The sequence below is a fragment of the Enhydra lutris genome, unplaced genomic scaffold (genome assembly GCF_002288905.1).
Source record: "Enhydra lutris kenyoni isolate GAN:26980312 unplaced genomic scaffold, ASM228890v2 scaffoldscaffold1, whole genome shotgun sequence".
NCBI classification, from domain to species: domain Eukaryota; kingdom Metazoa; phylum Chordata; class Mammalia; order Carnivora; family Mustelidae; genus Enhydra; species Enhydra lutris.
The window spans coordinates 73,657,906-73,670,145 of record NW_019154085.1 but is presented as its reverse complement, the minus strand read 5'-3'; the positions used below and the strand labels follow the sequence as shown (position 1 = coordinate 73,670,145).

Sequence of the window (12,240 nt, the reverse complement as noted above, 5' to 3'; positions counted from 1 at the left end):
CCGTCCAGCTTCGCTGCCATGGCAAAATGACCGTGTCCTGATGGGCCGGCTTTGTCCAGTCCACAGCATCCCTTTGTTGCTTTTAGCTCCGCTGGACAGAGTCTCAGTTTGCGCGGGGAAGCATGCCTGGGCTTTTACCTTGAAGTGCAGTTAGCACAATAGGAGGGATGGAGCAGCAGGTGGGGAGAGAGAGCCGCCCAGGGGGGCCCTCAGCTTTCCCTGAGAGCATCCAGGGGCTGAGCCTGAGACAGGGCCGCTGGGCAGAGGAGCCAGCACCTGAGCACAGCCGGCCGTGGTCCTTCCCAACCCAGGGAGCCCGGAGCAGTGAGGACACCCTTAGCGCTGCTTCACTTCCTAGCTCACCCTTCTTTGGTTACAGGCTAAGCAAGGCCTGCCTTTGCATCCTCTCCTGAGCCCTCTTTTGTCCCGAGAATCCCACTTTGTATTCTGTAGTGGTATCTTATTTTTATCCTAAAGCTTCTTAATGTTGGATCAGAGCCTTTAGAATTGCCTAAGAGATAAACTCTCTAATTGCCTCCTTAAGAGATAAACTATAATATCCTTACAAATACCAATCATTTCTAGTTTTCCCCTTAAAAGGCCCAGAGTAGGGAGACAACAGATGTGTTTGTGTCACTGGTGTTTATACAACATTCATAACACTGCATTGGGATTGCAGTCACCTTTTTCAGTTTTTTAAAATTAAACCTTCGTTGTAGACCAAGCCTTCTTCCAGAGGGAATAGGGTAATAGACTTTAATTAAAGGAGGGATGAAAGGAAGTCCATAGCTGGATTTACCACAAGTAACACATGAGTACTTGGGAACTATTCCCAATAGCAGAGACATTTTACGGACATAGAAACACAGAGAATGATCAGTGACTACCCTGAGTTCTCTTAGGGATAAATTTTTGTATACCATGTAAGGTTCCCACCAAAACCAACCTAAAGCCAAATGCAGTGGTTTTTTTATTTTTCCTTAAGTGTAAGAAATAATGCTTGAAAAGTGAAGAGATAACAGTCTGGCCTGAAGACAAATACATATTGTCTAGGAAACTAAGTTTATAATTAAAATAAACGATATTAAATCAATGCAATGACCACAAAACTCCTTTGCTCCCCATTTTACCCGAGAGATTGAGGACATGGTTTGATTCATCCAAAGAACACTGGACTAGAAGCTAGACTTCCTACCCTGGCTTTGGCAGGATTGATTGGGTGACTGTTGACAAGTCACCTAACTTCTCCCAGCCTGTTTCATTTGTCAAATGAGATTATATTAGGAAAAGATTTTCAGACATATTTTAACCTCAGAATTCTTTGTGCAAATAAATCTTATGAGGAATGCCCAAGATATAAAACATAATAGCTGAAATTCTCTGTTTGAAGCCAGGTTGGGGGATCCAGAACCCCTGTAAATTCTCCTTTCTTTGATTACACGTGATGTGGTCCGTGATGAGGGAGTTGGAAGATCCCTGGACTAGATGTACCTTGAAGTCTGTTCCAGTTCTGGAAAATCCTAAGTTCACCATTTTTGTTCTTGCTGTTGCTGGTCAATATCAGTTACTAACTTGACTCCTCAAGAATTAAAGAAATAGGGGCTGTGTTCCTCAAAGATCACGGTTTCCCCCGGAGAACACAACAGATATTCCGGCAATGTTTAAAGAATGGGTAAATGAAGGTACCAAAATGGGATGGAAGAGCATGTATCAATGGGGAAGACATAAGATTCTTTTTTTTTTTTAAAGATTTTATTTATTTGACAGAGAGAGATCACAAGTAGGCAGAGAGGCAGCAGAGAGAGGGGGGAAGCAGGCTCCCCGCTGAGCAGAGAGCCCGATGCGGGGCTCGATCCCAGGACCCCAAGATCACGACCTGAACCAAAGGCAGAGGCTTAACCCACTGAGCCACCCAGGTGCCCCAATGTAAGATTCTTTATGGCAAGAATTAAAGTAACAGAAAATTATAAAGCAGGTAAAGGGTGGGGGGGCAACAAAGATGAGGATGAGAAGCAAAGGACACCCAAACAAGAAAAGATGCCGAGGCAGCTGGTAGGAGGACCGCCAAAGGCAAAGTAAACGTCAATCCAAACAAAGAAAAATGGCGCTTCTAACCACCCCCCACCCAAATGAGGATGCAGAATCCTGCCATCAATTGCTTAGAAAAGAGAGACACTGGAGGGGGGTTTGGCCAAAGAGAGAAGGAGGGAGTGGGAGCCTAAACAATAAGGTTCCTAGCTCGCCTTCACAGCTGCCTCTGCAGGGAAGGCTGGGGGAACCGGGGGAGAAAATGAGTGCAGGGGAAATTGCCTCTGCAGAGCAGGTAAGAGGACGTTGTTCAGATTTATGGATTTTATTAAGCCAGTTTTCTGAATCACTCTGCTATAAAGGAAAATAGCTTCTGCCATGCTGTCTCGCCTCCTTCAGGTGAGGAACAAAGTGGGGGGCGGAGTTGGGGACAGACCCTGGTCCGGGGAGGCTGCAGGCTGCCGCTCAGAAGCACTGCAGGTGTTTTCAGCTATTGCCACATCGTGTTTATATTACAAACGGGAATTGAAAATCAGTCCGCGTGAGGCAGAGACAAACCCACATCTGTTATCATCCCCAACAATAAATAAATAAATAGCCCCGACAGACGGATGCCAGTCTATCTAGAGCAAAATTTTAAAGCATGTGCTTTATGATAAAACTAGACCCAGGGTCCGACGGAGACTGCAGGCGGCTGGGGGTACTGTGGCTGACCCGAACGTTGATGCTACATATTGCTAAGGGGAACATAATTTATAGCACAAACCCTACGGCTTCTACGAAGGTTGAGCTTTCCTCTCATTTTCTTGCCTTTTTATTGGCTTCACTGCACGGTTGCCAATAGCAACAGCCACTGGTAGCAAGGGGAGTTCAACACCATCGCAATCTGCCATACACTGGAGCCCTGACAATGTCAACCATCAATCAAGTAGCTGTTTGTAATTGCCTCCATCTATTTTTCCTGTCTCGAGGTATCTTTCCTATTGTGGGTCAAAATTCGGGAACTGCTGACTAATGCCATGGGTCTGTTCCTCAGAGACCATGAAGCAGTGGAAAAGGAAGCAGCGCCCTCCCTGTGCAACCCCCGGGGTGAGAGGTTGAACACTTGCAAGTTGGAGATATTTTTAATCCCTTTTCTAAATAATGCATAATTTTCCAAGTCTGTGAAGTGTGTGTGGTTATCTATATACTCTGCTTTTCTGCAAAACACAGAAATTCTCTGAGACTGTATTATCAGTGTTTATTTCCTACTGGAGGAAGGCATTTGAAATGTGATCCTTCTTATAAAACATTGAACTGACCAGATGATGTTCACTTCCTCTAGTCTCTTGGCCATTAATGGTTATAATGACTTCATCCTACTTTCTCTGCCTGATGTATTTTTTCAGACATGCTATTTATTTTCTTATTAGTCAAAATGTACATAATACATGCTCAGCCTATCATGTAGCTTGTGATCCTGGCCAGGGGGAACAGCGTGCAAACTCAAAAGGGCACCAGGCAAAGCTCAGCTGATGGGGACCCCCATCCCCTTGGCCACCAGCTGGACCTGTTCTCTTGGGACTTTTCAGGTCCTGGGTTTCCCACCTGCAAAATAAAAGCGCTGGCTCTTGTTCAGTTCATTTCTATACCAGAGGACCAAGCTGTATTTTTTTAAATGTTTTCCACATAGTGGACTTACTTACTCGTCTGAAATAAAATAGGAACAAACCTAGAGAGGTCATCTTCTAAAGATAAAATAAAAAGTTACATCCATGGGATAGATATAAAATACCCTTACCACAGATACATCAGAGCCTGCCTCCAGTGATCCTGAACAATATGATCATCGGTACAATTTCTTTAAAAATATACCCTTTTACTTCGTAGAGGACAATTTTAGATGATCTCATATCTAGATGTCCTATAAATGGCAGTCACTTTAATTTAGAAGTCAATTTAGTAAGTGAGTCAGATGAAATTAAAATTGCCTGTGTTTCTTATTTCTAAGATCTGAGAGGTCTCTACATTTCCAGGTATTTTATATTTGTATACACACTGGGTTGGGTTAGAAATAATCTTTAAAATTTTGTTAGCTTCATAGTATTATCTAATATTAACGCTACAGGAATTCAGTTGCTTTTATCATGTATCGAGATTTATCATACTTTATCCACTTACCTTAGGTCATTAAACAGAGTCTGCTCAATTTACTTTGCGGTACAATTATTTTAAAATCCATTTCTCCTGCGGACTCTTACTGAATTGCAGAAAGATAAAATATAGTCTTGGCCCCAAAAATAGTGCGAAACAACTCCCTTCGAGCAGGACAGAAATCTAAACATACTGGGGAAGATTTAAATCTAAAGAAAAATGTCTGGGGTGGAAAAAAAAAATCTCAAAGAAGATTCATTAAACAGAACAAAACCTAATTTGGCCCCTAAAAACTTGGGCCATGCTGGCGCACGGAGGTTTCATTACCTGCTTCAACGTTAACAGTCTCTGAAACAGTTGTTCTGCCGCTTGCTGTCAAGAACTCCCCAAACTCAAAAGCGGCAGGAAATGTAAAGGTCGAGCCTGGCTACAGGGCTACAAGAATTGCCTAAGTGAGCAGTCAGAATCCCAGACAGAGACGGCAGAAACAAAATGAAGCGCGTCCGGGGACTGTCATGAGCAGCACACGGCTCAGCACTGCCTGGTGTCCTGCTCACACTGTTTGTGTTACTCTCTTTTCCTCAGCTAGAAATCTGGGGTTACATCTTCTCTAATTTAATCCTGAACGTCCTCGCATATTTGGCACATCTCTCAACAGCACTAAAGATCAGCTGTTTATCTGCGGGGCGTATCTATACCAATGTTGCCCAAGGTATACACTGGTACAGAAATATGTTTATTAAGTAAATGAAGTATTCACTGTATCCAAAAATGTGCTATTTGAAGCTATCATCTATCTTTGTGTTCACTTCGTGTGTGTGCATATGTGTGTTAGAATCTCCATTTGTTTTCTTTAGATTTAGATCAAATCATCTTTAGAAGAATTAAGAAAGGAGAGAGAGAGAGAAAGGGTGGGGAGAGAGATTAAAGAAACAGCATTCTATGGAAATAAGAGACTAGGTTTTGTTAAGTCTCATTTCCGTGGGAGAAAACTGTTTTTGCCATTTTATTTTGATATACAATAATCTAAAAAGGATCCCCTCCGGATTTGCTTCCTTATTATTATTCTACACAGAAGAAGGGAAATACGTCTTCAGCTGAGTTGTCTGGAGTCACTCCCTTTGTGCACATTTGCCGGGCTGATGTTGCACTGTAAGAACACGACCTTGCAGACTGGCATGGCCATTTCCCAAGCAACCAGTTCATGAGTTTGAGAGTCTGCTTTAAGAGACCTAAATAGATCTGTTTTTAATAAAATCCTTAAAGTTTAATGAAGCCTCTGGAATAATCTTTCTCTCTCAAGAAGGGTGATTTAAAGGCTGAAAGAGGCAAGCATGCATCCGAATAGCGACAATTTAAATTCTGACTGTCCATTCAACGCATGGACCTTGTCTTGATCTGTGATGTTTGCCCATATGAGAGGGATACTGAGACCATCCTGTTCCTGGAGCATTTTAAAGATGACAAAAGGTTCTTCGAATTATTGACGATTTTCTGGAGGGAGAAAAATCTGCAGCCCGAATGTGGGCTCCTGTGTCCGTTACAGATTGCTCGAATTTGCATGGGCAATTACACAAGGGGATCACATCAATGCAGGGCTGCCAGCCACACTGACGCCATACAATTACACAACGGCTCCGGTGCTTAAACTTTAAAATTCTTACACCATTGTGCCTGTTCTATTAGAACAAACTGCAGCAAATGATCCAAAGCCAATTCAAATGACTGGAGAGGAGGCGCCCAGGGGGAGCGAGGGAAGAGGGGCAGTGTAGCTCCTCCTGGCCCACTGAAGCAATCACCAGGTCCTGCGAGCCGGCTGCAGCCACCACAGGCTTCTTTTTGCGCTTTGCCCATGATCTTCCATGGGGCCAATGATAAGAGTTACCTAATGCATAGGAGGCTGTGAGGATTCATGAGGGGAGTTAGGCAAAGCAGGGCCTGGTCCTGGTACAGAAGGTACTGCGTAAACACGAGGCTTAGAGTAGCTCTTTCTCTGGATGGTTGACTGCTTTCTTTAAAGGTCAGGATCCACGTTGTGCCTTCTCTACTAATTCTATTTATAAACCAGAATGCTATTGTGCTCCCCCATAACTTAATTTACATAATAACACTGTAAGCACCCAAATGTAAGCTACTTGATTAAAAAAAACAAAACAAAACACCCAAGGTATATCTAAGAAGGAAATCTAATTAAAATATTAATAAAGCTGAAACTACCAGCAAAAAGAGAGTTCATAATGAGGTTCAGTGGCTTAGTATCTGAGCATAAATGTCCCCAAGTGTTGATCTGGTATACGACCTTTCCAAAAGTGTTAAAAGATTAAACAGATACTCCTAAAAGTCAATTATGTTGCCAATTTGGCACTGATTTATTCTTTTTCCCTGCTTATTGATGAGAGGAAGCAAGGTAACTGAGCTCCTAAAACTGGACATGAAGAAAATGGCCTGCAATGAGAGGGATAAAGAAAGAACAACCGGCAAATGGTTTTGCAGAAGGTCTTCCATTGTCAAGGAAGATGTCTGCCCACAGCTGCGGTAGTTGAGATATTCAGAAATGACCACTTTACCTATGGGAAAGGATCACATTTGCAGGATAAATACAAAATCATACCTTCCAACTGTTTCACAATGCTGAATAGATTACACATATATATAGAACAGGATTTGATCATCTCACAGTTTTGCAGGCAGAAACATAAGCATACGAAGAACTAAACGTCATGCTTTTAGCTCCTACACATTTTGCCTGAATGGAAATTTTCTACGTGGTAAATATGCATCCTCCCTTATGCAGCAAAAGCCATCAAATCCAACACCATTTTCTCAATGCCTAGTTTCTTTCAGTAAAGCACTAAATCATTTTACTGCAACCACCAAATGCTTTCTTATCGCTAGGAATGGTACGATACATTTAGTTTTTGATACATGCTCTAGTTTTCAAGATTCTGTTGGAAACAAAATGAGCCTTTATGGCATTTTATAATATTCCATCCCATTTATTGCTTTCCAGAATTTCTATCATTAATTAATGGGCCTTCTTTCACCCTCCCCCCCCCAAAAACCTAATCTATTCCCCAACTGCCTATCAGAGACTAAATAAAAGTCAGTCTATCACAGCAGCAGTGATGGTCATGCCAATTTCACAGTGTGATTTGTGCACTCATTTCATTTTGAAAATGACCCTGCCCTCCATCTGTCTAAACCGAATGTCCTGTGGTTTTCCAAGCCAGGCCTTGGGAGCGGCAGCACATGAAATAATGGGAAAGACACAGAGCAGCCTCCCTCTTGTCCCCATCAGCTGCCACACCCACAGACAGGTACCAACACAAAGAGGGGACCCCAACTGATGCCTGAAGGGATCAGGGAAATTTGAGAGACAGCAGATAGTCCTTCTATTTTTCATCCATTTCCAAGAAGCCATTCAAAGATAAATGCTTTACATGATACAAATACAATTCTGAAAGAAAGACTGACAGACTGAAGATAAAAAGATAGTTTCCCACTTATACGTTCTGTTGTCTTATCTTGATTTAATAGTAACTTACCCAAAGTAACAGTTCACACAAAAGGATTTTAAAATATTGAGCCTGAGTTTCCAAGGGACAAATGTAGTCAGGCAGCCACAAAGGTGAAGATCCTTCCACACCTCAATTATCAGGCAGCACTAATCAGCCTCTACCAACACACATACCTGCTGAGTTGAAGGCCCTAAAAGGGTGCAACCCAGAGGTTAGGTTGAAAGAAGTCTCTGAGTAGAGTTGTAGTAGTTCTCACTGCCTGTTTTCTTGGGTTATCTTAGGTGTGCAAGAAACCCCACTCAATCCTTTGAAATGTGCGCAGTTTGTTCCTCTCTTGGTATTCATGCAGTGATAAGTTCCTTTTCTGATCCCACTCAGAGCTTCACAGCTCTGTCAATTTCTCAGCAAGAAAAGAGACTGAGTAAGTACAAAATTCAGCTGTTTTCTGATATGAACAATCACACACCGGGAGAAGTCTCCTCCTAGATAGACCAGGTGACTAGAAGCTATACCACCCCACCCACTAATTAGGTCCTAACATCTGCTCACAGCTGCCATTCAGATCTGGAAGTTCAAATTTCTACTGCCCACACCAAGTGGGTTGGCTGAATGGAGGAAAATGACACTAGTCTTCCATTCTACAAACTGGCCACAAACACTGGGCTCTTACAAACTCATCTATATGGGATATACAGAATGAGTTATTTATCAGTTACTATTACCTACTGAAACTAGATGTTGGATATCATGGTACAGCTGCTACCTACCTACCTGTGTGGTCTTAAGCAAATACCTTAAATCTTTCCCGTACACAGATTCTTTATCTGTAATATACAGAATATGGAGTGGTTATTAAGGTCAGAAAAAATGTACATAAATGGCCTAATAATACAAGATGGTTGATGTCGGGTCTCAAATTTACGTACAGATAAGGTGCATGGGCAGCAAAACTATAAAGGAGGAAGATAAAGGACTTGCACTTAAGTCTTTAATCAAACAGCAAATGCACGCTTTTATTTGGACACCGTTTATCTTAGGGACTAGACAGACCAATGCAAATGATAGAAGACCAGTGGAGATCTAGGTAGATGAAGGAAGAATGGTTTCTTTTTGTAGTGAAAGCCAGAGGACTAGGGCAGGAGATGCAGCCAAGTTTAAACGCAGCCATCTGCTCTGTAATAATTGTTTCTGAAAAATAAGGGGACTGGAGACACTTGAATCTAAAAATTGAATGTCTCACAATACCAAACACAAAACCATTTCCTACCGTCATCTGTGAAAACAACAAAGATAAAGACTTTTGGTCTCTCCGTATTACCTCCGCAGAAAGCATGCCCTCGAGGCAGCTTTAAAAAAGAACCTACTCTAATTACAGGGCAATTCCAAGGAGACAGTCCACCCGCTAATTTACACACAGAACACGAACCGCTACCGTCTGAATGCACTGCACACTAATAAAGGCTTAAAAAGCAAAGGATTTCAGACCATAACCCTTCCTCCCCCACTGCCAGACAGCCAAGTCATAGAACCGACAGCCAGCGATTTTCTAAACTCTACGGGGAAAAGGTACAGAAAGCTCATCTTTCCTTCCTGTGAGTTGGTCCCGCGAGACTACGCACCCAGCATGCAGTGCGGCCACGTTCCGGCTACGCCACGACTAGAGTGGTGCATGCCGGGAAGTGAAGTTTTCATCTCTGAGCTACCCGGCAGCTTTTGCTCAGTCTTGTGTGACTTAACGGCCTTAGTAACATAAAGTCTTTGAGGACAGGTTTAATAATGGAAAGACTAACTTCATTGATTACTTTTTATTCCTCATGGGTTTATTCCGTTACAAAATAATCTCAACAAGCAGCCTTCCGTTTCCGGCGGGCTCGTTGCCGTGGTAACCAGCACGCACCACCACGGCAGCGGTTATGGCGGGGCTCAGCGGCGCGCACATCCCCGATGGGAAGTTCACCGCGGTCGTATACCGCCTCATCCGCGACTCCCGCTACGCCGAGGCGGTGCAGCTGCTGGGCGGCGAGCTCCAGCGGAGCCCGAGGAGCCGCGCCGGCCTGTCGCTGCTGGGCTACTGCTACTACCGCCTGCAGGAGTTCGCGCTGGCCGCCGAGTGCTATGAGCAGCTGGGCCAGCTGCACCCCGAACTGGAGCAGTACCGCCTGTACCAGGCCCAGGCCCTGTACAAGGCCTGCCTCTACCCAGAGGCCACGCGGGTGGCCTTCCTCCTGCTGGACAACCCCGCCTACCACGGCCGGGTCTTCCGCCTGCAGGCCGCCATCAAGTACAGCGAGGGCGACCTGCCAGGGGCCAAGAGCCTGGTGGAGCAGCTGCTGAGTGGGGAAGGGGGCGACGACAGTGGGGGCGAGAACGAACTGGACGGCCAGGTCAACCTGGGTTGTTTGCTCTACAAGGAGGGACAGTATGAAGCCGCATGTGCCAAGTTCCTCGCGGCCCTCCAGGCTTCGGGCTACCGGCCTGACCTCTCCTACAACCTGGCTTTGGCCTATTACAGCAGCCGGCACTACGCCTCGGCTCTGAGGCATATCGCCGACATCATTGAACACGGTATCCGCCAGCACCCAGAGCTAGGCGTGGGCATGACCACGGAGGGCATCGACGTGCGAAGTGTTGGCAACACCTTAGTCCTTCATCAGACTGCCCTGGTGGAAGCCTTCAACCTCAAGGCCGCCATCGAGTACCAACTGCGAAACTACGAGGTGGCCCAGGAAACCCTCACGGACATGCCACCTAGGGCAGAAGAAGAGTTAGACCCCGTGACCCTGCACAACCAGGCACTCATGAACATGGATGCCAGGCCTACCGAGGGGTTTGAAAAGCTGCAGTTTTTGCTCCAGCAGAACCCCTTTCCCCCAGAGACCTTTGGCAACCTGCTGCTGCTCTACTGTAAGTACGAGTATTTTGACCTGGCAGCTGATGTCCTGGCAGAGAATGCCCATTTGACCTACAGGCTGCTCACACCCTATCTCTATGACTTCCTGGATGCCATGATCACTTGCCAGACAGCCCCAGAAGAGGCTTTCATTAAGCTGGACGGGCTGGCAGGGATGCTGACTGAACAGCTCCGGAGACTCACCAAACAAGTACAGGAAGCAAGACACAATAGAGATGATGAAGCTGTCAAAAAGGCAGTGAATGAGTATGATGACACTCTGGAGAGGTACATTCCCGTGTTGATGGCCCAGGCAAAGATCTACTGGAACCTTGAGAATTATGCAATGGTGGAAAAGATCTTCCGCAAGTCTGTGGAATTCTGTAATGACCATGATGTGTGGAAGCTGAACGTGGCTCATGTCCTGTTCATGCAGGAAAACAAATACAAAGAAGCTATCGGTTTCTACGAACCCATCGTCAAGAAGCACTATGACAACATCCTGAATGTCAGTGCTATTGTGCTGGCTAACCTGTGTGTTTCATACATTATGACAAGTCAGAATGAAGAAGCCGAGGAGTTGAGGAAGATCGAGAAGGAGGAAGAGCAGCTGTCCTATGATGACCCAGATAAGAAAATCTACCACCTCTGCATTGTGAATTTGGTGATAGGGACGCTCTACTGTGCCAAAGGAAATTACGACTTTGGTATTTCTCGGGTTATCAAAAGCCTGGAACCTTATCATAAGAAACTGGGAACTGATACCTGGTATTATGCTAAAAGATGCTTCCTCTCCTTATTAGAAAACATGTCAAAACACATGATTGTGCTTCGTGACAGTGTTATTCAAGAATGTGTCCAGTTTCTAGAACACTGTGAACTTTATGGCAGGAACATACCTGCCGTTATTGAACAACCCCTGGAAGAAGAAAGAATGCATAGTGGAAAGAATACAGTCACATATGAATCCAGACAGTTAAAAGCTTTGATTTATGAGATTATAGGATGGAATATGTAGTAATGTCTGATAATGGCATTTATCAAAAAAATGGCCCTGTTATCTATATTTGGTCCTCTACCGGTATTTATCTTTGGCATCTTCTGCACATGTTACATATTGAGCTTTGTACACTTTTAAAATTATAACAACAAATATTCTGCTAGAGGAATCTTTTCATTTAATTGAGTAAGGATCCCTCAGTATGAGCTAGCTCACTTTGGTATTCTCTGTGCCAGAAGTCACCAGGTTTTGCCCTCAAGCAACAATTGCTAGAGCGATGTTTTTGCATAACCAAATTACCCTCCATAGTTTATATCCTAATTTTAGGCTGTAGAAAAGGATGAGGCATGAGTCGAAGAACTGTTAGAGTGGGTTTGTTTGCATTCCTCTGGTGACCGCTGTGTAAATGATTGCTAGACCATGGCTGGACCTTTCTTCCATCAGCAATCAAGACCCGACCATTGGCCATCCTGGGATACACTTTGTGGTCCAATAGACCAATTCTGACCTTAACTATCTACCTCCACTCCATTTTTTTTAGTCCTGTGTACTTTGGGTCTCAACTGAGTTAAGTTTGGACCTTGGCCTAAGCTCTTGTAGACTTAAAAGTACTAAATGAATGAGAATTCTTTTTTTGGTTCTTTTCAGGGTATGAGGTTTGGACTGTGGCT

At 44.3% G+C, this 12,240-nt stretch overlaps 1 protein-coding gene across 1 annotated transcript; it reads left to right on the top strand.

Annotated features, from left to right (window-relative positions):
- The first annotated feature begins 9,592 nt into the window (after nucleotides 1–9,592).
- Nucleotides 9,593–11,721, top strand: LOC111143346 (tetratricopeptide repeat protein 30A). Its single transcript, XM_022497029.1, has one exon. It carries the CDS (start codon nucleotides 9,593–9,595, stop codon nucleotides 11,585–11,587), a length of 1,995 nt encoding a protein of 664 aa, XP_022352737.1. The 3' UTR covers nucleotides 11,588–11,721.
- Nucleotides 11,722–12,240: the final 519 nt, after the last annotated feature.